Raw genomic sequence first — 26,625 nt, 5'->3', positions numbered from 1 at the left:
TAAAGGGTGTTGCCTTTAAAAATAAGACTATGTTTTTCTATCGTTCAAATATGTCATATGTATAAAAAGTATAGTCGCCAGTACATCTCAAGGTATGGTTTAACTCTTTTGCCACCAAGGGACATATTTATTAGACACCTGTAAGAAACCCACTTTTCTTACTTCAGAATGTATACCCAAGTGACTTTATTCACAACAGCTGCTTGAACTGCAACGATATGATATCTAACAAGGAGTACAAAGTCCCATAGTCCAGTACCGATAGGAAAAATTAAATAAGTAATGGAAATCTGTGAAAAATAAAGTTTTTGAAACTGTTATGAGGAAGAAAAATAATAAAATAAATCCATGTGTTGTATTTGTAAGAAGAAGAAAAAAGAAAACAATGTTAAAGTTTTTTTTAAATTGGAAATTACCAACATTTCATCAATATAATACAGGTTAAATAAATTTTGATATAAATGTCCATCAACAGGTGACTTAAATAAACAACAGCCACATAATGGAACCCTATACAGTATTTTAAAAAAGATACAGGAAAGTCTCTGTGTACTAATGTTGCAAATCTGGCAATAACAAAAATAAGTGCAATGTAAAATGGTGTGTAATGTATGTGTAAAAAGTATAAAATAAGCTTACTCTCTTTCACATGCACAAATTCTAGAAAAACCCAAGAAAAAGTTACAGTGATTTCCAGGCTCACCTCCAGGCAGATAAGCTACAAGGATGGGTGGCAAGTTTTCATGATACAGTAAGTCCTCACTTAAAGTCACCAATAGCTACTGTGACTTTCAGCGACATGATACATAATAAGACTCCTTTTACCACAGGCTAATTGACGTAAATAAGAATTAAGTATCTATGGCATCTTGTCAACGTTATAAGGAAATCACATCGAATGAAATGGCGTTATTCGAGGGCCTGCTGTACATCTTTTTAAACTTTTCGGGTTTTGATTCAAAAACACTCAAACAAGGAATAAAATAAGAAATATAACTTTAAAAACAGGGCTGAAAATGTGTGCATGTAATAGCAGATAAAGATACCCAGCAGCGCGCATGGGCTTGTTAGCCTAAGGCTCCGCTCTGGTCCCTTGTCAACCGGCCCGTCTGCGCGAGCCCGGCGCCCCCGGGAGCAGCGGGGCCCCAGCTCTGGGCGCCCAGGGAGCCGGACGGGAGGGGCGTCCCCACATTCCCACCGGCCAGCAGGAAAGCAGCGCAGACACTGCACGAGCTCACTTACCCATTCGGCCACCTTGCTCTGCACCTTCACCTCGGGGTGACGGAGGACGTTTTGAATCACTATGGAAATTCTATAGACAATCCCATCTGTCCGTTGGAAATAGAATTTAGCCCGTTAAGTATATTGTAGAGTCATAACATCATTAATGTAAATTTACAATCACGGAATTTCATGCAACTTAAAAGAAACATCTACGCAGGTGCAGAAAACTGCTGAGGTATTTTGACTTTATGCTACTGACCTTTGCAACGTCTTAGGGTTAGAGATTAGTTTATTCCTATAGATAGTTCATTCATGCCTCCTAAGTTATTACCTGCAAGTTCATATTTTTAAATTCTATATATTTCTAATATCTATGGTCTGTGAAGTAGTGATTTTTTTCATGTACACTTTGATTTCTTGTAACAAGAAATTATCTTTTTCTTGTACATTCTGAAGGGTCTGGCGTGTGAAAGCGGGTGAGACGGGCAGGCGCCAACCCCGAAGAGAACAGGCTTATGCGGGTTCTTGCCCCCGGCCTAACCCCCCTTTCCTTTCCTTCCCCTCCCCAATAAAGCTCGGACTTCTGCTAAGCTATTGGGTTGGATTTCACTAGATTTTTTTAAATCAAAATTCCATAAATGTAGCCGTTTGTACCAAAGTAGAGGGGAAAATAATATTTGCAGAAAGAATCTCAATTGTAGTAGCTTGCTTTGAAAAGAAAACGACGTTAGAGGGAGTTCTGCCTTTTTGTTTTGTGGGCAATCTTTAAAGTATGTCACACACACGCGCGCGCGCACATACACACGCACGCACACATGCACACAAATCAAACTCACCACCAGAATTTGCTAAATCTCCCCAGATGCATGTCACAGGGCACCTTACTAAATAAAATATGGTAGGTTACTGAGAGAAAACAGTTTCTTGAATCTCCCTTATACTCAGTCGTCTTTCTTCATGCTCACGTTTTGGTATGTCCTGAGTAAAATATGCCCAGAAAATGTAGGAATATATAATTAAAACAATGACAAAAAACAGATTTAATAAAGATTTTGAGGAGGCAGTACAAAAAAAAATACAAAAAGCATGCCTCTGGAAATTCCCAAATTTACCAAAATGCAAATTGCTGTCCAATTACTAAAAGAATGATTTTCCAGTATATGGGTCAGAATCTCATGCTTTAAAAAAAAAAAAAAAAGCCACCCCAGGATGTAATATAAATATATGAAATTGGTACAGGTTCCAGTGAGTTTAATTTATAAACATTAAGTTATTTTAGCTTCTAAAACTCTTCAGGTATTTTAATGATCCTGAATTTATATTCCTTTAAAAATATTCTAAATAAAAAACATTCAGAGAAAGATATTTAGACAAATAATAATAATTCAGACAAAAAGACAAAACAAAACCTTTTTACACTTTAGACCGCATCATATCAAAACGTGGACATTCCGAGTGATTGAGAGGAAATTCAAATTGCAGGAGTCCCAGGTTGTATATTTAGTTCAGGGTCCTAGGAATGTTCCCTGATGCCAGGAGAGTAGTGAAAAGCTGCCACTAGGTGGAGATCTAAAGCACGTGTTTGTTCAACAGAAGTATCCTTTCCCTCTCAGAAAAACAGAGCAAAATACTAAAAATCAGTGTTTTCCATCACGGACATGTCTGAAACTTTATGGAAGCATCTAAACATTTAAGACACTTTTCTTTAAATTTAAATATTTCCTACCTCACTCTTTATCCAATTCATTGTTTTTGTAAACAAGAAAGACAAGCAATGTCAGAGGCAGCCGAGATCAATTTACAAACACAGGCCTGTCCCTAGTCCTGCTGCCTGCAGCGAGTAACCCGCGCGGGCCTGGAAACCCGGGCACCGGCACCCGCGCCACAGGCTCTCTGGGCTGCGGGCATCACGCAGGCCCCGCTCAGGCGCCTGGGGATGTGATGTTTTTACACTTGGCTGAAAACTGCTCGGCAGGGGCTACTAGTCACACTTATTTAGCAATTTTGAAGAATGTGGGTCAACAAGAAATGCTGTGGGGTGTCCAAGAGCGAGAGGCCAAATCGAAACGCGATGCCCCCTGAAGGGCTGGTGGAGGGGCCCTGGCTGCAGCAGGACCGCCGGCTAAGCGCTGCGGGTGCCGGTGCGGGTGCGGGTGCAGGAGCTGGAGCGGGTGCGGGAGCGCACAGCCTCTCCCTGCAGCCTCTCCGGACATCCTGCAGCCAGGCTCTCGCCCCATAAACCTTGCGGCCCCCTCGGTGACTCAATAGAAAAGCTATTCCCAAAGCTTCCTTTGTTCCAGGGACTTCAAAAGATGAATGTATTGTCCTAATTATGGCATCCAGGCCAGAAGAATTTATGGTAGACATTTCTTCGGGGAAAAAAGTATTGAAGAGTGTATTCATCTTCCAGTTAGATAACTCTTCCAGCCACGAGAACGTCAAAGTAGAAATTACTGCTTGCCATTACACATGTGGTATTACAAAACCTCATTCCTGTCTGGAGGTCTTTCTCCAATTAATTTTTTCCTTTTTGTCTTCTTAACACTTTTTTCAGAGTTTCTTGGAAGATACAGAAATGACATTACTGTATTCACTCTCTAGTCAAGGTTGTGAAATATAGGTTTGAAACGGAGATTTTTTTTTTTTTTAAATGCTCACTCAAGTATATATTTTTAAATTGATTTTAGAGAAAGAGGGAGGGGAGAGAAAGAGAGAGCGAGAGAAACATCAACGTGAGAGAGAAACATTGATCAGTTTTCTCCCATGCACGCAGCGGGAATCCAACATGAAACCTAGGGATGTGCCCTGATCACAATCGAACCCGCCACCTTTTGGTGGACAGGACGACACTCCAACCATCTGAGCCACTAGGCCAGGGCTGAAAGGTAGATTTTAAAATGTATATTTGAAAAGACAGATATTCATATATAAAGCAAATGTTATTTTAGATTCAAGATTATTTCTCTGAACTAGTGATGAGAATTACGACAGTGGCATTTGTAATATGACTGGAGTCCTGCTCACCTGACACACATAGTTTCTTTAAAGATTCCTGGTGTGAACAGCTAGATTGATTGTTGGATCCATACAAATATCATGAGAGGGAACTTTTATTTGAGTAGTTAAACATACGTGAGACACGAGAAGCAGTGTTACAATTTGTACTTGTAAGCTAGATTTTTAGAACAATAATAAAGACTAACAAAGTTAGTTCTTCACTTGGGTTGCTGACCTCACAAAAGTTTAATATTCAGTAGCACTAGAGTGATGCTTTAAGCATAAAAAATATAATTTTGAATGGAAATAATAATTAGTAAAGGACCTTTTCTTGGAAATTTAATAGGAAAGGTTAAAACTTATTTGTGGAAATACCTAGATTATCTTCCATTAGTTCCTGATATATCTGTTTGTGAAAAGTATCTTAAGAGATAAGATTTTCTTAGTATATAATCCCCCTCATTACTGAGGAACTCAGTAAAACTCTTTGGTAGTCCAGAGTTTACAAAACCAGGTAAAACGGATTTGATAGTTTGCCTGCCTTTCTTACACTGATTGAAACAGATTCTCTAACACAGGGTGGGGCAAAAGTAGGTTAAAAGTTGTATGTGAAACAAAGAGTTTATTCTTCATTATTATTTATTAATTACTGTATTATTTTCCATATGAGCAACTATCAACTACTTTTGCTCCACCCCGTATATCAGATCACAGGCCTGAGAATGTTTACTATATCGGTTTCCCAAGGAATAAAAAAAGTGTATCTGAAATTGTTGACAGTATGTGAATGATCTCAGATAGTCAAGGTCAGGACATTAAATCTCATTTATTCACAAGGTGAACAAGTAATTCTCTTTTCAATTATTTCAAATTTGACTACACCAAAGAAAAAATAGTATTTAGATTATAGTCTATCTCTAACACTTTGTTAGTCTCCATTTTTAAAAAGATAACTACTTTGGGGGGTTGAGATGTGAGAAAGCAAGAGGATATAGGGAGGATCCAATAGCATTGTTTTCGTTATATTTATTTTCACATTTATTTATTATTTATTATTTATTTATTTATCTATTTATTTATTAATTTTTTAAATATGTCTTTATTGATTTCAGAGGGAGGAAGGGAGAGGGAGAGAGAGATAGAAACACCAATGATGAGAGGGTCATTGATCGACTGCCTCCTGCAGGCCCCCGACTGGGGGTTGAGCCCGCAACCAGGGCATGTGCCCTGATTGGGAATCAAACTGCGATCTCCTGGATCCTAGGTCGATGCTCAACCCTGAGCCACGGCCAACTGGGCTTCACTTTTGTTTTAAAACAAGTGGTTATGGTTTCACTTTACAATAGTCATACCAATTTTCCCATACAAATGAAAATGTTTAAATAAAAAAGTGAATGAATTTAGAAAAAACTAAGAAATGGATGGTAGAGGTGGTTCAAGGATGTGGTAAAAAATATTGGTACACAAATCTGAGTACACAATTTTGAGAATATTTCTACTACATGACAACCTATGAATATTTTAAAATATTTTTAAATGCTAGGGCTATATTTTTATCAAGAATCATCTGAATTAGAATTTTTTTCTTTAATGTGGTCAAGTCAAACCATTTCTACTGATTCTAACATTTGCTTGCTTTGTTGAAACTCCAGTAAAGGTTATGACGCAGAGAGATGTGGCCTAAACAAAGCTCTCTTCAAGAATGTCAGAAATGATATGATTGAGTGAATACAGCTCTACGCCACCAAGGCAAGGACTCTGAAGCATCGTATAAATGTTCTTGGGCAGCAGAGGATGTGCCAGTCCTGGAGGGAGAATGCCACAGAGGCTCTTTGTATGTTCATACAAAGAGTGAAATGCTTCGTTAGAATTATAATATTCCCATCTACTGGCGGGCGTCCACGTGAAATATGCACTGGAAACTTCAGCTGCTGTTGCTTTCTTGGGGGTTGCTGGAATTTTTGCTCCATCATAAATCTCCTTGGTGTAACTACCAGAATAACCATAAACACTTCCCTGAATCGATGTCTTTATAACTCTTTACATTTCATGTAAAATATTCCATACTTCCAATTTAAATGTCCCTACAGAGGAAGTTGATGTAACTCCAAAGCCAAAAGAAAAAATGAACTGTGTGGGTTTCTTTTCTCTGGGTTGTGGCCCCTGGTGATATATTACAGATGTCTTGGCCTCACAACTTAAATGACTGGAGTTGGGAAAATTCTTTTGTTTCTAATACCTCATATTTGAGAATATGACTGTATTCGAGGCAATGGTGTGGTCACCTGATTGGAATTTCTCTTTTTCAGATGAAACCGAAATCACTTACTCTGAATTACCCAAAGGCTATGTATGTGGCCCATATAGGAAACATTAACTAAAGCTCCATTCACCAGGCTTCTCCCTTGCTCCTGTCTTACCTTATATAATTGCTACATTTGCAAATTACAAATAATATAAATAGAAAATCATATATGCAATAAAGGCAAGATGTATTTGGTAGTTATTTGAAGGTTTTTCAGTCAAAACTTGATTTATGCTTTAGTTGATAGAAAAGCACATTCTAACCATTATTCTTCAACAAATGAAAACAGAGCAAGTTATTACCATATAAAGTGATTTAAATGACACAAACATTTAAACATAAAGTTGGCCTTAGTGAAAAGTTAAATTACTAAAATTAGGTTTCTTTTTAAAATTATAAAATCCTTTAGAAAGTATGTTCCTGAAGAGAATAATCTGACAAAATACCATGAATAAATTTTTTCCGGGATCTCTAGCATAATATAAATTCATTCCTTTTAATAACATGCATTTCTCATAAAAGTTCCTTTGAAAGAAATTTTAGCTAGAAGTACAGAGGAGTGGTGCTGGAAATGAACTCATTCCACTGGTCATTAGAAAAAGGAACTCAAGAGAATCAAGTGATATTTATTTTACTAGTCTTGCAAAAGTACCAACTGATTCCAATAACAGAAACTTTCTTGGAACATTAGATATTTCCACCCTTAGAAAACAACTTTTTATCACATCAGAATACTACAATATAAAAGGTAATAGTTTCTTACCATTGCTTTGTTTAGCGATTCTGTTAGTAACAGGCATGTTAGTGGTGACAGTAGGTGGTGTAGTACTAGGAGAACTTACAGTAGCTGCTAATAAAGATGAGAAAGATGTAATTTTGCAAGGAGCATATGGCAGTTAATATGGATGAGCAACCCATAATTAATTCATGACAATATATGGAGAAGAAAGGGAAACTATTTCTTGCCACTAATTGCATCAGACTACAGGTTATTATGCATAAAATGAAGCAATGCTTTCTATGGCACATTAAGAATCAGTTCGCATGTCCTTTGGTGCCATATTGCACGATCTGGACCTGGCACGAAGAGAATGGAGCAAGGGCATTTAGATTCCAGGCCTCGGTCTGCCATGAACAGGCTGACAACCACACTGTGAATAACTACCCGTGCAGAACTCAGTTTCCTGAATTTGTACAAGGAAAAGGTTAGAGAAGGCAGTCTATACCACATCCATCAGCTTGAAAATTATCTAAACTAAGTCGGTCTTTCTGATTTACTGAGAAGGGAGGAACAAAATCTCAGAGGAAAATGAATTTCTCCTTAGAAGATAAATTTAAAGTAAAACGAAAGAATAAAATGTATAGACTAAATCAATCACCTACAGATCCCAATAACTTTACTAAAGTGATGGGCAAAATGGATTTCATAAGGACAAATTTTATGGGGGAGACATTTCACAGCATTATGTCAGAGATATGCTTCTGATATTATTAAAACTCTCAAAGATTAAATCCTCATGTAATGCTTTGAAAATATTTTTCTAAGGCATTCTGAAGGAGATATACCAGGTGGGGCAGAAGTAGGTTTAGAGTTGTGAGTACACGAAACACAGAGTTAATAAATCTATTGTAATAAAAATAATCTGCATGTCTTTTTCCATACAAACCAGTGTAAACCTACATTTCCTTCATCCTGTATAAGTAGCTAAAACACTATACATATAATATTTCTTTAGTTTATCCTAGGAGTATATTTGTATTAAATGTACATTAAGATGTACAATAACCATTTGTTAGGTGTCTCAATTTTTTAAAATTTCCTAAATTTAAAACATTTAAATGTGTTTACACAAAGAATTACCTCCTAAGAGGTCTTTAGAAAATTCTGAATTCCTTGTTTCAAAATATGCATTATTACTTTAAAAAAGTATCCCTTCTGAACTGAAAAATTTTCTATTCCAAAGTGATATTTAATACTTAAGAATGGGGGTTCATTTTGAAGTCTTTTTAAAAAAATTACGAACAGTTATATTTATCTTAATGCAAAATACATCAATAAACAGGAAAATGAGTTTTGGGTCATTTAGGACACAGGTGTAAAAATAGCTGGGCATCTGGTCCTGTGATCCAAGAAATCAGTACTATAGGTATCTCAGATTAAGACAAAAAATAAATAAATTGTACAGACCTTTAGATCTTGAACTAGGCAAAATGTGTTTCTTTTTCTGTGTCATATAATTACTTTTAAAGTACACTGAGCTCATGGAAACTACTTAATTCTTTTATTTTCATAAGGTATTCATTGATAATAATATCAAGAATAATGTTTCAGAAAGGAAACAAGATAATAATGAATCACAGCCCTACTGAAACCACAGAAGACATCTTCAGCTTCTGTTCATTTAGTCCCACTTCTAACCATTACTTTCACACTATGTTCCTCCTAATAAGAGATCCAGCTTTTACAAAAGACATGATCATGATTCTTAATGTGGTACATAGATCATGCTACTTCACAAAGAAGCATTTAATTGAATAAATGGATGAAAAGGGTCATGGGAAATTAGGAACAGCAATAATAAAATTAAAGTAAAATATATTATTATTTTAAAACTTATAGGAATTTAATTACATATTATTTAGCATGCAACTGTTTAGTCCATAATATGTCATTAGAATGCTGACCATAATATAATCATTATGCATTATAATAATTAATAAAATTACATTAACATTAGTTTAGTATAATTATTTTTATCTTAATATTTAAGTTATATTGCACCTCATAAACTGCCTATGGTCTTGTCTTAAGCTTAACTGAATATTCAACTTAATTTTTTCCCCTTGAATTTTAGACATGAACACTTTTTCAAAACATTGTATGGATGTATTTACACTGGACCTTTGCAATCTTCTTGAGAAGACATAGGGGGAAAAAGTGAAATCAACCCTTGGTTAATAACATATAATTATTCACATCTAAAAAACTCAGTGCTTTATGGAAATGTGGTCATCCAGTCTGTGAATGCATTCTTTCTCCACACTGTACGCACTGTGCACCCACGCAACTAAAACACATCCAGAAATTCTTCTGTTTTGCTGGTTTCTGGCTTTCCAAGAGAAAATTAAGATACAAATCAAAACAATAAAAACTACATTATCCAAAATAGCAAGCAGAAAACAGAGAGACTCCAGAGGACGACGCTGGCTCCCTACCTTGGCAGAGGGTCCCCAAATCTGCACAGTTGGCTAGTTCTGCTGCTGGGAGCGGGATCAGGTAGGAACCTTGATTAACACAAAGGATTATATAAGTTGTACTTAAGATTTAATATTATCCAGAAAGAAAATCATGAGTCATATGTTTGGTATACTAGGAGCAGCCCTAGAAGTGTCCACCAGTAATACTCCAACATTAAGAAAGTCTTTTAAATTCTTTGTGTCTTAATTTCTGCAAATGTAAAATCAGGTTATTGAAATATCCCTCAAAATCTTTAACTCAGTTTATTGGCCATCCACACATGAAAGAAAAGTTGTGTAAAAAGTTCAGGGCTTTTTCACATAATAAATTATACAGCTCTGGTGGAAATTTGTACAGATGAAATAATATAAACATCAAAGATAAGTTTCAAAAGTAAACTTGGCTATGAGTACTCATAAAACGCACATTTTCAGTTCCTAGGCACTAGGAACTACTTGCAATTCCAGAAATGTGTTTCTGTAATTTCAGGTTGGTCTCTGGTCTTTTTATTTCAAGCTTTTACTGACTCATCCTCAGTAGGAAACACATTTGAGTTGATTTTCTAGCAGGGGCAGTGGGTTTTCTCTGTTGCACTAAACTTCCCTTGACAACTAACAGACTTTTATGAACAGGCTGAGGTGAGGGAAGATGGGTGAAACTTTTCAGTAAGCATATTGCACTATGAATAAAGAGAGAATAAGAACAAATACACACACATAAACACACATTCAATTTTTAAAGGACATTTCTACAACAGTAACCCCATTCAAATGTTTAAATATTTTCTAAACTTTCCTGTGGGAATAGTACCTGTGGGTAGAGCAGGTACAGAAAGATGAGCTAACAGGTGTCCAGGTAAATGTGTGCAAAACACGAGGCACCCCCAGTTTACTAGCATCTTAGGAGTCCCGGCTCCTTCATTCCTGATTGCCTCAGGCACCTGGCCTGAGGAAGGAATCATGTTGCCTAAGAAAGGCCCAACCCTATAGGCAAGTCTGGTACAAAGCTCTCATTGCAGACCTTTACATGTTCATTCAATAAAAATTCACTGACCGTTTACAGTGTATGAGGCTCAGAGGCTAGAATAATACTTTGAGATCAGGTCACTGCTCTCAGAGAGGCACACATGGGAAACGGCTTCATAGTCCTCTGAGTGATGGGGGTGTTTAGTAGCCCAGAGGAGGGCATGACCAGCAGTTTGGTGAGAAGGGAGAAGGGTGCAATCCACTACAAAGAAGAACTATGGCGAAGATGAGTCATCACTGTACTGATCATGGGATAAGAGACTAGAGATGGACATTTCTAGCAGACAGAATTACTGAAGCATATACCAAGAAGGCAGTGAAAAGATCTGGGTGCTCAAGTGACATAGCATTACTGGATATCTGTAGAAAATTGGTAGGAATGATCAGATACATAGGTAATGGATAAGGACCCTGGAGAAGGTAGGCACCACAAGTGCAGAGCCTCTGTCTTTCTAAGGATGGTGTATCCCACCCACCTAGCAGGTGGTGCTCAAGCTTTACTGAACAAATTACTGAATGGATTATGAATAACTGCTCACATCTTGAACTCTTTCTTAAAGGAAATGGGAAAAAATGAAAGGGAACTAGGTGAGAAAGTTAGATTTATGTTTGAAAACGTCTAGGAGGCTCCATAACCAATTAAATGAAGGGAGATACAAGAAGCACTAATAATACTAATCATTTAAACTTGGTATCATGAGTAAAATGGCAATGGACAGAAAGAGACAGATACAAGACATTTGAAGACAGAATGTATGGGAGTCAGTGACTTTTGGGAACAGGGAAAGAGAAGACAACATGTTGCCAGTTCCCAGCTGGAGAAATTGGTACATAAATAATCTCATAAAAGGAGATAGGAGATGCGGGAAGAGGAGCAAACTTAGGCGACGTGGGCTAACTCGTCAGTCTAGTGATGGAAACTGAGGTGCCCGTGAGACATCTCATACATGGCAGGTGCGCATGGCTTGTAAGAGGTCTCAGCAAAACGCAAAGAAGCTAATGCTGGGTCTGGGATGACTGCAGCTACAGTGAAGACCTGAGAGGAGAAAGGGATGTCACCAGAGATATTCCTATATTTAAGGATCAGATTTTTTAAAAAGAATTATAGATTTGAGAAGGTAAAAATAGCTCCTGTAGGAGGTGTTTTTTTCAGAATTAAAGTGAAGAAAGTTTCATGGAGGTTGTGGCAATAACAAGTGCACCAGAAAGGTCAAGAATGATAAAGACTGAGACCTTAAACTCTGCACTGGATTTTGGTAGCAGCTCTACAGACATTTGTGTCAGGAGCGTGGGAACGATGAACTCTAGACTGCCAGCGTTTGATTGAGGGGTGACTGCAAAAAGAGGAAGCTTGGCTACGAAAGGAAGCAGAGATAGGGAGGGGGAGTTTTCAAGACTGAAAGCTTGGACAAGTGTGCTATGGAAAAAGAGTATTTGAGGAGGCAGAAGCTGAGGTCAGTCTCAGGCAGAAGTGAGGTAGAATTTTATCTTGAAAGTTTTCTGTCCATTAATCTTTCTCATCTGGCTTAACTTCTGTCCTCTTCTTGCAGGACCTCATTTCTCCTTAAGGTACTTATATGTTAGTAAGGGACTTCTAAAAACTAAAAAGCCTTCAAAACTCAAAATGAGTGAGAAAATCTCAGCCACTGTAACAGGCAAGAGAGGAGACCCTTGGATGGAGTTCCTGCTCCTCTCAAGTTACACACAATGTTGGCAGTCAAAGGCTCCCTCGGCCACTTCTGGCCCTGATACAGTATCTCTGGGGGACAAAGGGAGATAAGGGGACATTGTTGTGGGAAAGAGGTTTTATGGCTAACTACATTTCCAGTGCAGTGTATTACAGAGCTTAGAGGTGGGAATCAGGAAAGAAAACCAGAAGAGTTGTGATTTACAGTAAGACACTTGACAATTTTCTTTTACATTTTATCAGTGTCATTGTATAGGAACAAGTGTAAATTTCAGTAAGTGACAACCTCTTCATGGGAAATTGTAACATTGACTTCTCGGTGTTTAAGCTGTCAGTTGTTCCTTCTAGGCACTTAATTTAGCAAATGGACATTGCTTTATAAATACCCAGTACACACTATTTTATGATGAGTTGATATAACAATAGGTATTCAATTTGATAATTTTGGGGGGAAATAGTATAAATACAAGTGATGAGTCTTATTAGAGGGAAATTATATTGATAAATAAAATCTTGCATTACAAAAACACCAAATTATATAAATACAAGAAATATAAAAAGTACATGCAAATTTTTTTTCTATCTAGTTCCATGCTCAGCCTATCTGCATAAAAAGTCACTATTCTATCAATTTTCCTAGGCCAACAGATCTACAAACCAGGGGATGGTTAAGCAAGGCGAGATAGCTCTCCCTCCTGGATAATGGCAATGTGTTTGTTTATCATCAAGGAATTGTTCTCAGAATGTAACTTATTTATGCTCACTGATTTTCATAGAAACCACAAAGGTGTTTAAAGATATTTACTTAACACTAACTGCAAAATTTAGAGCCAAATTTCTTGGAAAAAATGTAATCACTGAAAATGGGCAGTTGATGAGAAGCTGGAAATCTTTCTTTTCTATCTGTTCTTCCAAAATTATGCTATTGAAAGAAGTCACTATTTACTTACACGAGTTGTGGTGAAAATGATTGATGTGTAGCCAACAACTCATTTCATAGCCTAGTTAATGATCATCCAAATCACAGTAGACAGCAATGAACCCTTAGCATGAGTTACAGTGGGGGAAAAATAATTCCTTTCAATTCCTTCTTTGCAGCTGTACTAAGCTGAATTTTATAATTTTTCCATAAATAAATAGATTTCAAATAAAATTATCTCTGAGAGTCATTTATGCTCAGAGTTTAAGCATCTGCAAATAACAAAGTCCTTTGTAATGATAAAGTGATTTTATCTTTATTATTTATATATAATTTAGTAACCTAAAAATGCTAGTCAAAAATCTGTTAGGGTAAAAGGAAGGAGCCAATAGTGAACCAGAGTTTTAGGGCCATGAAAAACAGAAATAAATTGAAAATGAAAGGGTAGGAATCCAAGAGGTGATGACGCCTTAGTAATTAAGTGCAAAATTTTACAGTGAAAACAAAAGTTGGTACAAATCCAAACATTTCTAGAAAAGAATGACAACAAAGTTGGGTACTTATGAATTATATCTTATCTCTAACCACAGTGGCTAATAAATGGAAGTGCTTATTAATGCTAGTTAAATAAATGTGATTTGTTTGAACTTAGACTATTCATTGAGTTATACACCTCAGGAAAGAACAGTCAGCAGTAAAATAAATAAAACTGGTAGAGAAGGCACTGTCTGTTCTTTGCGAGAATTGATGAACACTAGCCAGCATTCAAAGTTGAATCATAACACAGGCAAAGACTTGCACCTATAATTAAAGAGTCAGCGAAGAAAATTCTTTATCCACGGAGGTCATAAAACTGAGTATGTTTAACAGAAATTGTTCTAAGAAAGAAAATGATGCTATAACATAAAAAGAAGTGCTGCTAAATAAAGCATTTCTTTCTGAAAAAGACTGACAAGATTAACCACGTTTTTAAGAAAACCTGTTGAAAATTTCTTAAGTAAGGTATATTCCCCAAGTATGCTCAAAATAGTTTAGGAAAACTAAAAAGTCCAATCCTGAAACTGTTGAAACATTTATTGATTTTATTAAGGCTAGACTATTTCATATTTGAAACAAATGACAAGACATTTAAACGTAGTTAGTTCTGTTCTACTATCTTATTTTCATATGACAACTTTACTTAGCCATAGACCTTTAGAAAAAATCTACTTGTTTTCCATCACAAGTTGATTCTGAAATAAAAGTTCCTACTTAACAGACATCGTCAGGCCAATGGAATGTTCGTTAGGCATGAAATTCTGCTTTCCCATTGGTTACTGTACTTATTAGTTTCTGGAAATTACAAGTACCATAAACAGCAAGCCACTACATTGTGGGGAAAAGGGAAGGTTAAAATGTTAATAGAGCATACTTTTATTCAATTCTTGAAGTTTTACTGAGCTAATAAACTTAGATATAATCTGTGTTACAGGTATTTCCTGTCAGTTAATAAGTGACTTGGTTCTTCAGCTCCCAAAGCTGATGATTAAACGGCAGGAAACTCCCTCTCCCTCTCCTGTTATGATTCCTGAAACTCAGTCCAGGATATCTGAATCTATGAAATGTGGGTGTTTAGTGTCATCTTGGAATGTCAAGAAGACCACTACAAAAATTAAAGTAAATTCTCATCACTGATTAGGTAAGCTTGTGCCACTCCTCTGAATGAAATCATTTCGGAAATGTATAGATGACTATGCTACATGAGCGTGTATCTGGTGTATTCTGGTAGTCTTAAGGCTTGGGAAAGGAGTTTTAAAGACACATTGTTTAAAAAACAATAAAAATAAAACTCAGGGGCATGGCTGTGTTCCAATAAAGCTTGACGAAAACATATGGCCTGCCATAGGCCCTCCTACTTTGTCAATCCCTGGTCTACAGAATTTCTTAGAGAAATGTAAGGATTTTTGTACACATTTTATTTTATTAAAGCATCCAAGAAGCATTGCAGGAAAGAATCTTATTATTTTTGTTTAAAACAAATACCTTGTTAACACCCTGGAAAACTAGTGTCTTCCCACAGAAGGCACTCCGGCCAGAAGAGATGGCTCTGAGACCTGCGCAGTTCTCGCCTGGGTAAGAATTAGCTCCCCTACTCTAGTACTGAGTCCCATTTTCTTGACCTGCTGTTCAGAAGGACAGTATAATTGATACTGGTTAAGAATGTGTGGGTCTAAAACCAAGCTTTTTGGGTTCAATTCCTGGCTTGGCCACTTATTAATGAAGTGACATTGGTTAAATTCCTTAATCTCTTTGGGCCTCAGATTTCTCTTCCGCAAAATGAGGTTAACAATAAAACCCACATCGTGCGATCAATGTAGAAAATTAGTTTACATGTGTAAAGGACTTAAAACAGAAGGACAGTATAATTGATACTGGTTAAGAATGTGTGGGTCTAAAACCAAGCTTTTTGGGTTCAATTCCTGGCTTGGCCACTTATTAATGAAGTGACATTGGTTAAATTCCTTAATCTCTTTGGGCCTCAGATTTCTCTTCCGCAAAATGAGGTTAACAATAAAACCCACATCGTGCGATCAATGTAGAAAATTAGTTTACATGTGTAAAGGACTTAAAACAGTACCTAGAACATAATATATGTATTAATTTAAGTATAAATTAAGTGTTAGCAATTACCAATATACCTAGCCAAATTATTTTCTTTTCTTTCTCTTTTTCTTTTTTGTTTGTTTGCTTGTTTTGTTTTGGTTGCCAGAGTCCTCAAATACTACTCCACAAAAAGACAAATGTTAAATGGTTTATATTATGGCTTTTACAATGACCAAGGCGACGGTGGCAGCAGGCCCCTAGCTACGGCTCTAGGAGTGGGCCACGGCCCTCCCGGCCCGCCCGCCGCCCCACAGCACACACACTGGCCCTTCTCAGTTTCCTCACCGAGTGGAAGGGCCTCGGGAATCCCTGAAGGCGCTCTGAGAGCAGCTGGGGGGCACCGTTAGCTCGGACAAAGCTCCACAGTCTCCTTCTGGAACAGGGTCGTGGTTTACCCTCTTTCCAACAACCCACAAGGAAATGACTCCCCAGTGACATCACTTAATAGCCTCCCGGCCTCTGCAGGAGCGCCATGACCACACGGAGAGATGGGTTACCCACACAGAGGGGCAGGTGACAGGAGTTCCTCGGGCCGGCAGGGCAAGCACAGGTCACGGAAACCGGGGAGGTGGCCTCAGGCCTTCACAATGGGCCCTATTTTGTTGAAAGTATTGGGAACAAATTTCTGATAGACTCCCTTCTAAGGCCACATGCAAATTACTTTTTAATATGAGGCCCCTTCTCTCCTTTAATGAGAGTTATATCTCATTAAAGTATTTGAAGAGTATTTGAAACAAATGACAAAGCCCATTTTCAAATAAAGAGAACAAAGTTCAAAGAAGACAATGATAATTTCTGATTATCTAAGATTTTCCTTAAATGGAGAGTTGTGCTATTTAATACTGGCTGAGTAAATAGCATGCTTCTAGGTGGTGGTTGTTTACTTAAATAATGTAATATAAATTTCATACCAGGATGATAGAAGTCAACTTTGTCTGTATCATCTATGTGATTAAAAACAGTAACATTAATTTCTTTTGTTTCAGGCCTGGTGTTAACATTTCTATTTGAGACATGATAATTATAACTATTGCTTGTTAATGATAAACTGTGTAATATTTTATGATATAAAAAAACTTAAAAATGGTAGGACCAAAAGTTTTGATTGAAAAAACATGGCTTGTCACCAAATGTATACTATGAATAGCTGAGCAGATAACATTTTAAAAATTAAAAGAGCTCATTAATGCTAACTGTATATATGTATATATACATACACACATGCATGTGTATTTATTATACACACATATGTGTGTAATGTAATTACATATGTGTACATGTATATGTATGCACATTTTTTGTTGACAAACATACTCATAGGCAATGCTTTAAAAACAGAGTTAATACGCCAGAGACTTACCACAGCTTAGGTTGCTTTCAGCCTTCAGAGCTAGGGCTGGGATATTCCAAAAGTCATTTTGCCAGTCGACCACATTCCCTTTCACATTACAGCTGAGGTTGGAGAGGAGTTTGGAATTCATGGTAAAATTCCAAAGTCGAAAGTTATAAATGTCCCCTTTTAGAGAGGCGATTTCATTTTGATTGGAGCCCAACAACAATTTCCCATTCCCAGAAATAACTTTGTTAATGGTAGAATTGCATGGAACTGCTTCGTAATTTCTTTTGAAATTCACACCAACAGAGCCCAAAGAATTATTCCAAACGATGCAGAGCTGCTCAAAGCTTTCTGTGAAAATGTCTTCTTTATCCTTTGCAGGTAACACGCTGTTCAGTAAACATTTTGAGCCAGATAGAGCTAGAAAGTAGCCACTCTTGGCCTTTCCAAAACTGAGTAATTGTGCAGAGGAGGCATTTGAGTAGGAGAAAGCCACCCATTCACCATCTTCCTTGCCAACTTTGGTTGCTTCAAAACAGAGCGTGAAAGCGTTGAGCTCCGGAATAGAGACACTTTTTGCAACAGATACCTGGTATGCATCTAGTGTCTGGGGTAAAATGACCTTCTGATTCCTTAAGGACACAGCAACTAGGACGAAGCATAACAGATAAAACATGTTAGCTTCAGCTATGGACTGAGTGAGATGCAAAATGTCTGATACACCCAACCCCTCCACCACTCCACAGAGAGACTTTTGCCCCATCACTCGCCTTTTCACTGTCCATCTACCCTCCATCACCAACCCATTACCTTATACCAATTATCATAATAGCAAGAAGAAATCCTACCCATTTAAACCCTAATCATGGTTGGACCTCACACCTAAACCTTTGAGGTACAGACAGCCACGTTAATAACAAATATTTCTTGTTATCCCTGAACTGAAAAAAAAACCCCCAAAACCACATAATTAAAAAACTACTGGTTTTAGGAAAGCTCTATTCATACTTAAGACTTCCAAAAATATGTTAGTTTCAAATGAGTTCTAAATATAATAACTAATAGTTCCATTTTCCGTTAACAATTGTCTTTCTCCCCTTCTGACACCCTATATCCTACTTATGTTCCCCATCAGAAGGGTATTTCAGGAATGAAGGCAAAAACAATTCTTTTGAGGAGAGGGAGTCTAGTAAAACAACAAACAAAAATGGAATCTGAAGCTCTGTTTCCTTCACATTTGAGCTAGTGTGTGAGGGATAGTAAGGAGAGGGGTTCAAAGGGCAGATGATGGAGCTGCCCACCCCAGCTCCTCCTCTGTGCTCTGTGACCTTGTACATGCTACTCACTCTGCTCTACCCAGCCTCTTCATCTGCAAAATGCAGGCGAAGGCACCGGTCACACAGTGGTCAACAGGAATTAAGTCAGTTAATACCTGCAAAGCACTAGGGCAGTGCTTGTGCCATAGTCAATCGATTGCTAGCACTGATTACTAACATAGATTACTATTATTATATGCATAATAAATTCAAAATAAACATACATTAACCTAGTTCTTCTGTGACATATGTTAAATGATTAAATAATACAATGGATTTAGCCTTATGCTAATATAATAGACATTGTGAATCATCATGAACTGATTTGAGAGAGAAGCAGCTCTCCTCAAAAAACTATTTTAATACTTGTTTCATATGAATGGCACTTTGAATATATTTTAATATATACCAAAAATAAGTCTATGGTAAAAACATCATTTCAATATAAATATTCTAGTTAAACATCCATGATGAACTTTGATAGAATTATGGATTTTAGTCTACTTTTTAAATATAAAACAGTTTACATGTCTATTAACCCAAAGAGATCTTATGCAGTATGAACCCAGTGTTCTACACACATTGTTAAAATAAAAAGTCTAGAAGCAAACATGTCCATCAACATTTTATTAGTGGTTATGGCTGGGAGTATATAAATAGGTCATTCTAATTTCCTTCTTTTCTATTTTCAAATTTTCTACATTTTATCATTTTTAAAACATTATTTGAAAAATTAAAGCATGTGTTTCAATTAACCACACATATATCTAATGTCGATTACAAACAGTAAATAAACTTGCCACCAAAAACACAATTTATAATAATGAGAGTCATTTTCATTGTGATGCCTTTCTTGTTTCTTTTCTTGATACATGACATCTACTTAAGAAGCTCAAGAGAAGAAAATATATAACTACATCTTATAATTCTGAAGGTTGTGTTTTCCTTAAGCAAAGGCAGGTTTTAGAAAGAATAGAATTATTTAAATGCTAAGATATGCCATAATCTGGGAAATATATTTGATAAAAATATATTGTCTTTCCTTCAATTGCCATTTTTTCAAGAGATTTTCCTCAGGGTATGTTGCTTATTAGCTTAAGTAATAAATAACTTTTAAAATTTTAATTTATATGCTAATATTCTATATTTGTCCCCTAGCATAATTCCTTAAAAGGGCAGTATCTTAAAAGCCAGAAAGAAAATGATTCTAAATAGGAATGTTTTAGACATTCAGTGGAGAGATGTTAAAATTACAGATTTTAATTATTAGCTGTGGAAAATCTAGTGTCTTCCAAGCAGCCTTTAAATGTTCTGCATATAAACAATATAAAAGAACTCGGCTCTACTGTAATCAGATTTTTTGGATCTGGTAGCTATACATTGCTAATGAGAATACTCAGGGAATATTAACAACTTCTTGCCCTCCAATTCTAATCCCAATCATTCACGTTCACATAAAAGAGCCTAAGTCTGCCTCCTGGCCCTGTGTTTATTGTAGACCATGTTAAATGAAAGCAGAAGGTTGGCACCGCCTCTGGTTTACATACCTCTGATGTAGCTGGCATTGAAACCTTTCTTCTGGATGCTAAAGTCACTTGAAAAGGACACAAGCATCTCATTCGCACTTGAGTTGAACGATAGGCCTTTGGCAGTTGCTCCACAAAACTTCGTTTGGCTCTCTCCATTATCCAGGGACAGTGAGTCGTAAATGCAATTGGGGGCTTCTTCAATGTCGAAGTCATTGAATGTTATCTGGATGATGTAGCCCGTGGGGGCGCGGAGGGTCCACATGCAGGCCTGGCTGTTGGGGTAGTCATTCGGGTAGCACGGGGACGTGAAGGTGCCCGAAGGGCTGGACAGCACCATCCTGCAGTTGGCACATCCCCACACTGCTGGCCAGGCAAGAGAGACAAGAGAGAAGGGCTGGGATCAGAGGCGAACAATACTCCAAGAATCCCACATACTGGGGACAAACACGGCAAAACAGCAAAATACATTTGTGAAAATGAAGAGGACAAGGAAACTGTCTCAGGGAAAAAGAAGTACCAATAAAGCAAGAAAAAGTGAAAGAAAAATACATATTTTAGAACAGTTATTCTTAAACTTGGGAGAGTGGGTCATGTACTCTGAGAATCTAATGAAAGTTAAGGGAACTCTTTCCAGTAAAATGCACAGGGGACACTACACTTGGCCTACATTTTGAGGAGTGCATGAGGCCTCAGGAGGCAAACACAGATTTCGCAAAGCTTCACTGACCTTAGTTAAGAATCTCTATTCTAGAGAGCAACTGAACTGGCTTCGAGGGGGTCATAGAACCATAAAGGTAGAATTCAGTATTACAAACCATGGATATAAAGGAAGAGAAACACTTAGGAAGCAAATCTTTAGAGAGAAAGCAACCAGAAGTGAAATCACTGGGTCATAAGGTAGTTCCATTTTTAACTTTTCGAGGAACATTCATACTGTCTTCCATAGCAACTACACCAATTTGCATTCCCACCAAAAGGTAGCCAGAGTGCCCTTTTCCCCATCAGTCGACGATTGCATAAAGAAGATGTGGTATATATATACACAATGGAATATTACTCAGCCACAAAAAAGGATGGAATCATTATTTGTGACATGAATGGATCTAGAGGGTATTATGCTAAGTGAAATAAGTCAGACAGAGAAAGACAGATGCCATATGATTTCACTTATATGTGGAACCTAAAGCAAAATAAACAAACAAAACAATACAGAGAATAAAATGAGGGTGGCCAGATGGGAGGGGGTTGGGGGGCTCCGTGACAAAGGTAAAGAGAGTAAGAAGTACAGATTGGTAGTTACAGAATAGTCACAGGGATGTAAAATGCAGTATAGGGAATATAGTCAATAATATTGTAATAACTACGTATGGGGCCAGGTGGGTACCAGAATTATCAGGGATATCACTTCATAAATTATATAGACGTCTACCTACTATGCTGTACACCTGAAACTAATATAAGATAATACTGAATGCCAGCTGTAATTGAAATTTTTTTAAAAAGAGAAAGCAACCAAAACAAAAAAAATAAACAGGTTATCTTCTGGAAGATTATAATTTTCTAAAATTCAAATAAATAGCATCACCTTGCATGTGTGGAATATTTATAGTTTTGAAAGTACTTTCATTTATCGCATTTGCTTATCACAGTTTGTAATTATATGCTTATATGATTATCTCATTTATACATTCATTCAGTAATACTGAGTGCCTGTTATACGCCAGGTACTATTGTAAATAGTTAGTATATACCAATGAACAGTGAAGATAAAGTCTCTAATTGATTCTTACATTTCAGTTTTGAACCCAAATGGTAATAGGAGGTAGAGGAAAAGTAAAGCAATCAATTATTTCTCAGTTATGACTTATCCGGGCTCTGGCTACCAGGAAGAATCAGAAACCAAGGTCTACTGTCTTCCCATTAGTAATGCTTTTGCAATTACTATTCATACTGCTTTTAAATATTTATAGAAATGTAGGCAGTTATCTCATTTATCCAACATTCTGGACAAAGTAATTGACATAAAACTGACACATAAATTTTCAAACAATAAAGTACTTTCCACCATGATAAGGTAAATAACTATAAATTTACTGTGTTCCTCCCTTTTTTATGGAGTTGAGTAGAATGAAAATGCAATAGCTTTTCTTGAAAACGGTTGTCATAGCAAATGTTCTTCTATATACAGTGATATATTCAAGGAAGTGTATGTTATGCTGCTCGAATTAAGCTGTGCTTTTTTCTTGTGCCCGTGGCACCTTGTGTCACGCGCTGTTTTTGTGTTACACACTGTTGCTGTGTTATGCACTGCCTGGCAAACTCTGCCCCCCACCCATTCTCTCTGACTTGCCCTCCCTCTGCTCTGCCTCCCTAAGGCTCCGACATCTTGTGCAGGCCCAGAGACACCCAGGAGAAAACAATTTATGATCATCAAGTGTTTGCCAAACGCCATGTGTCACCTCCACCTGGGAGACTACGTGCTTACCGTCTGCCTCCTGCTAGGCTCGAAGCTCAGCAAGCAGGAGGCATGTACGGGCCAGTTCACCACCTTCCTCCCCATAGCACCCCTGCCGCATAAAAGACCTTTGATAAAACTGGCCAAGTCGATGAAAAATGAGTTTAAATGAATGGGAAAATGCCTAAGTTGAAAATGACTAAGTATAGTATATGAACCTAATTCAAGCAAAATCTAAGTCTTAAAAAAAAAAAAAAAAAGATAAAGGGTGTGTGAGCCCTAGAATATCCCTATAGATGGGGTCTGGGGCTCTTTCTCTCAATTTTTTCACTCCTAGAGGCTGACTGAGATGGCTAGACCCCTCTGATAAGGTTAGCTTCCTGTTACTGCACCTTCGGCTCAGGAGAGAGAAATAATCCTAGTAAATTAACACTAACCCATGCAGTAATATGCTCTGAAAATTAAAAAGAAAAACAGAATGAAAAATAAAAGATACTCTCTTTGTGTCATTCCCAACGTGCCTGCAGGCAGCATGAGTTATCCAAAAAGAGATGCCATTCCCTATATCCAAGACTCAAGTAATGCTCATGGTATCCTTTGTCATGGTGTATTGTTTTTGCCAAATTCTTTCCTAAGACTCTAATGAAAGGTACAGAAAATCAATTTGACTGATAACACTGACTGTACTTTTGAACAAGTTCATCTTTCTGTGCCTCAGTTTCACCAACTTTACACTGGTAGGAGAACTTGTCTCCTAGGGTTATTGGGAGGATTAGATGGGTCAAAACTGTGAAATCCTGGGAGCTGAACGGGTACAGTTAGCACTACGTAAGTGTTGGCTATTACTAATCATCGCTATAACACAAAATCTGCGCATCAATGATTTAAGAGAGGAAAGCTAGCACCCCACCTTAGTAGCGTCTCTTTTTCTCTTAGGCACTCATTGGGATAGAAAAGAGAAAGATAAGGCGGCCATAATATTCATTAAAACACAACACTTAAAGCATTCCTATCCTCGATCCTCACCTACAGTAGCTGGACAGCATTTAGAGACAGTGCCACTAAAGAGTGATTATCTTAATTGGATTAAATGTCAGTTAAAGTAAGCATGGTATCCTCATGTTCATATTTATAGATTGGTTCACAGTAAAGGACTTTCTCATTTGACACCCTAATAACCCTGAGAATTAGCTCCGCCTCCATCCTCAAATGAAACAAATAAGGCGAATATGGATTATCTAATTTTCCCCCAGTTACACATCTAATTGATAGCAGGACTGAGAGTCAAACCAGTCTAGTGTCTTTCTAAGAGAAAAAACAAAATCAAAAGACATAGCAAGGGTACTGTTTTAAGAGACAATGTTTTTCAATGGGCAATCTCGTAAACATAGTGCAATCACCCTAAAAATATGTTTTAAGACGCTAATTTTGAAATATTTTAGTAAAGACTGTTAGAAAGTCTAAAATATAGTGCTTAGGATTTTTCCTTTGGAGAAATCAAATGTCACAACTAATCGATTGCTATACGATGCACTAGTCCATTAAGAAATTGATTTGTTCCCTCTTAAAGGCAGGGCTACTTAAAAAGACGGCTACTGAAGCAGCCACTGAATGACGCCTTGGATAACCAGAGTTAACACAGCTTCTAAAAACTACCCAACTCAAAACATCTGGTTCCAGATGTTCTCAAAGACAGGTATTGAAACATATTCACACCTATGATTCAGAAAAGCAAAGTTTTCAGGTAATTTAAACAACAAAATAAATTCCACCCTCAGTTCTTGCAGATGTTTGTGAATGTTTGGTAATAATTTACTTACGCATACTTCTACAAAGCTTTATTTTTCAAAGAAACTCAAACCTAAAATGGAAAATCTCCCAGTCATGCCAAAGCCTATCCTAATTTATAAACAATATTTAAATATAGATTCAATAACCATTATCTTATTTTTTAAAATCTCAGATATTTGAATTTCTTATCCACTTTTGATGCAAGTACTTCTCTGTAAATCAAACATGATGTTCTTTAAAATCTTTCAAAAACAGGAGTTTTAGCTCCCAAGGGATCAATCAAGAGATCAATTCTGGCTGCTTTCAACACAGATCTGTAGATGGAATAACTGCTTTTCCTGCACTGTGCTAAATGGTGAAAAAAAATGGCATTCAAATGAAATCTTGTCCTTTATTTGAATTTCTGTAAAACTGCCACTAATGAATTTATTGGAAAAACTAGCCATTTTCAGAACATTTAGCTTAAGTTGCCTGTTCAACTTGCATTTATTTGAAGTATTTTTTGAATGATTTATGTGACTATGTTAATTTCTAATGAATGAAAAGTCTGTTAGTTGCTTAAAAAGGTTTTAAAATATTTAGTAGCCTTGATGGTTTCTGAAGATTAAACCCAAGGGTCAGCAGTTGAGAATTCTTGGCCAATTCTAATGCCTAAATCATTACAAATTCCCCAGATCAAGTAAAATGTTGCCAGATGGAACTCTTTTGTAATGTAAAATATAAATAATTCTTTAGATGCTGGAATGTATTAAGTGACTGATAATATACAGAACTGGACAACTTTATCAAAGTAAGTACTGAAATTTAAGTGTTTTCAGGCTCTATGCAGATTATTTCAGGATGGCAAGGAATCTGAAGGCAATCTGCTGTGAATTGGCAATTCACAACAAGTCTGTGATTCTGCTAATGTGATAGACTTGGCAAGTCTCCCATCCTCTCTCACCACTCCTCTCCAAGCTCTGCACTCAAAAGTAGCATCTCCGTGTTGGAGGGTTGCTCCTAGATTGAGATTACTTTGGTCATTCCAATATCCTGTTAGGACTTTCGACAGCCAATCAAGGATATCAGTTTATTCCAAAAACTCTGGCTTCCCCAGAGTTAACCAGAAAATTGTTTTCCCTCTGTAATGTTTCCACCTCAAAATGTTCTTTGGAAGCACCATGAATATGAGGCTACCACTTCAATCCTTTCAATAAAGCTTGACGTAGCTAGAAAACTAACAAGAAGTTGAATTCGTTTCCTTGATGAGGCATCTTTAAGCTTGACAATTTTTTGAATCTCCAAAGAAATTCACATGCACCACACCCTCAAACACATTTCTATCTTCTGTAAGACTGTTAATGTTTAAACTTTGAGTCGTGTCCTTCCATAATCAGCTTAGCAGGTGAACATTCCATATGTAAGGGCAAAGGTAATACTTTTGGAAGATCCAAACAAGTGAACTGTTGTAGATCCATCTAGAGTCAGCTTATTACATTGATGTACATCCCTTACAAGAGGATTAAAAACAAACACACGTGAGTGCACACCCACACACATTTTCATGGGAAACTGTTCTCTCTTAAGCAGTAAATAATTGAGTCTCTCTCCAGTATTTAAAACAAACAAAACAATCTAAAGGCAATGCATAGTTTGAAACAACCTAAACTGCCTGGTCTATCACTCTACCTTCCGGTTAAGATATTCAAGTCTCTTATCCCCTTCCAAATTCCTGTGCTGTGATCCTCCAACTCTGTATTAATCCAGCCATGGATCTTCTTGCTGTCTGATGCCCAGGCTTCTGAGCACTACTGAAAAGAATTCACAAAATTGTGGACATTTGTACTAAAGATGCTTCCAATTCTATCTCACTCTCCCCCTTGCGACATTCAATGCCTATGAACACTCCCTAATTTTTTAGTCTCTACCCCACAGTTCCTATCTTCTTTTTTTTCTCCTTCTGCCCGCACTCTGCCCTCTCTGAGAATCCTCCCTGCTATACTTGTCCTTAAATCTTTGCTGTTCCAAGTATGGTCCTTAGACCAACAGCAGCAGCATCACCTGTTGGGAGCCTGGCCAGCATACAAAATCACTCAGACCTATCACGCAAAATCTATTTTAACACTATTCTCTGGTGAGTTATAAGCATATTAAAATCTGAGAAGTGCTCCTTTAAATAAC

At 37.1% G+C, this 26,625-nt stretch overlaps 1 protein-coding gene across 5 annotated transcripts in view; it reads right to left on the bottom strand.

Annotated features, from left to right (window-relative positions):
- The window catches only part of ADGRG6 (adhesion G protein-coupled receptor G6), a 130,219-nt gene that overhangs the window by 46,519 nt on the left and 57,075 nt on the right, over positions 1-26,625 (bottom strand). For 2 of the 5 annotated variants that reach the window (XM_081140323.1, XM_081140319.1), the window contains exons 3-7: positions 20,238-20,582; positions 17,399-18,022; positions 9,743-9,811; positions 7,290-7,376; positions 1,243-1,328 (exon numbers count right to left, since the gene is read on the bottom strand). In XM_081140323.1, coding sequence (XP_080996449.1) covers positions 1,243-1,328; positions 7,290-7,376; positions 9,743-9,811; positions 17,399-18,022; positions 20,238-20,582 — 1,211 coding nt within the window. The remainder of the gene's footprint in view (positions 1-1,242; positions 1,329-7,289; positions 7,377-9,742; positions 9,812-17,398; positions 18,023-20,237; positions 20,583-26,625) is intronic. The other 3 variants (XM_081140320.1, XM_081140322.1, XM_081140321.1) reach the window with 3 other exon arrangements.

The sequence above is a fragment of the Miniopterus schreibersii genome (assembly GCF_964146895.1).
Source record: "Miniopterus schreibersii genome assembly, chromosome: 6".
Taxonomy (NCBI): domain Eukaryota; kingdom Metazoa; phylum Chordata; class Mammalia; order Chiroptera; family Miniopteridae; genus Miniopterus; species Miniopterus schreibersii.
Note: the sequence above shows the minus strand (reverse complement) of the source record. Positions and strands in the feature narration are given on the sequence as shown.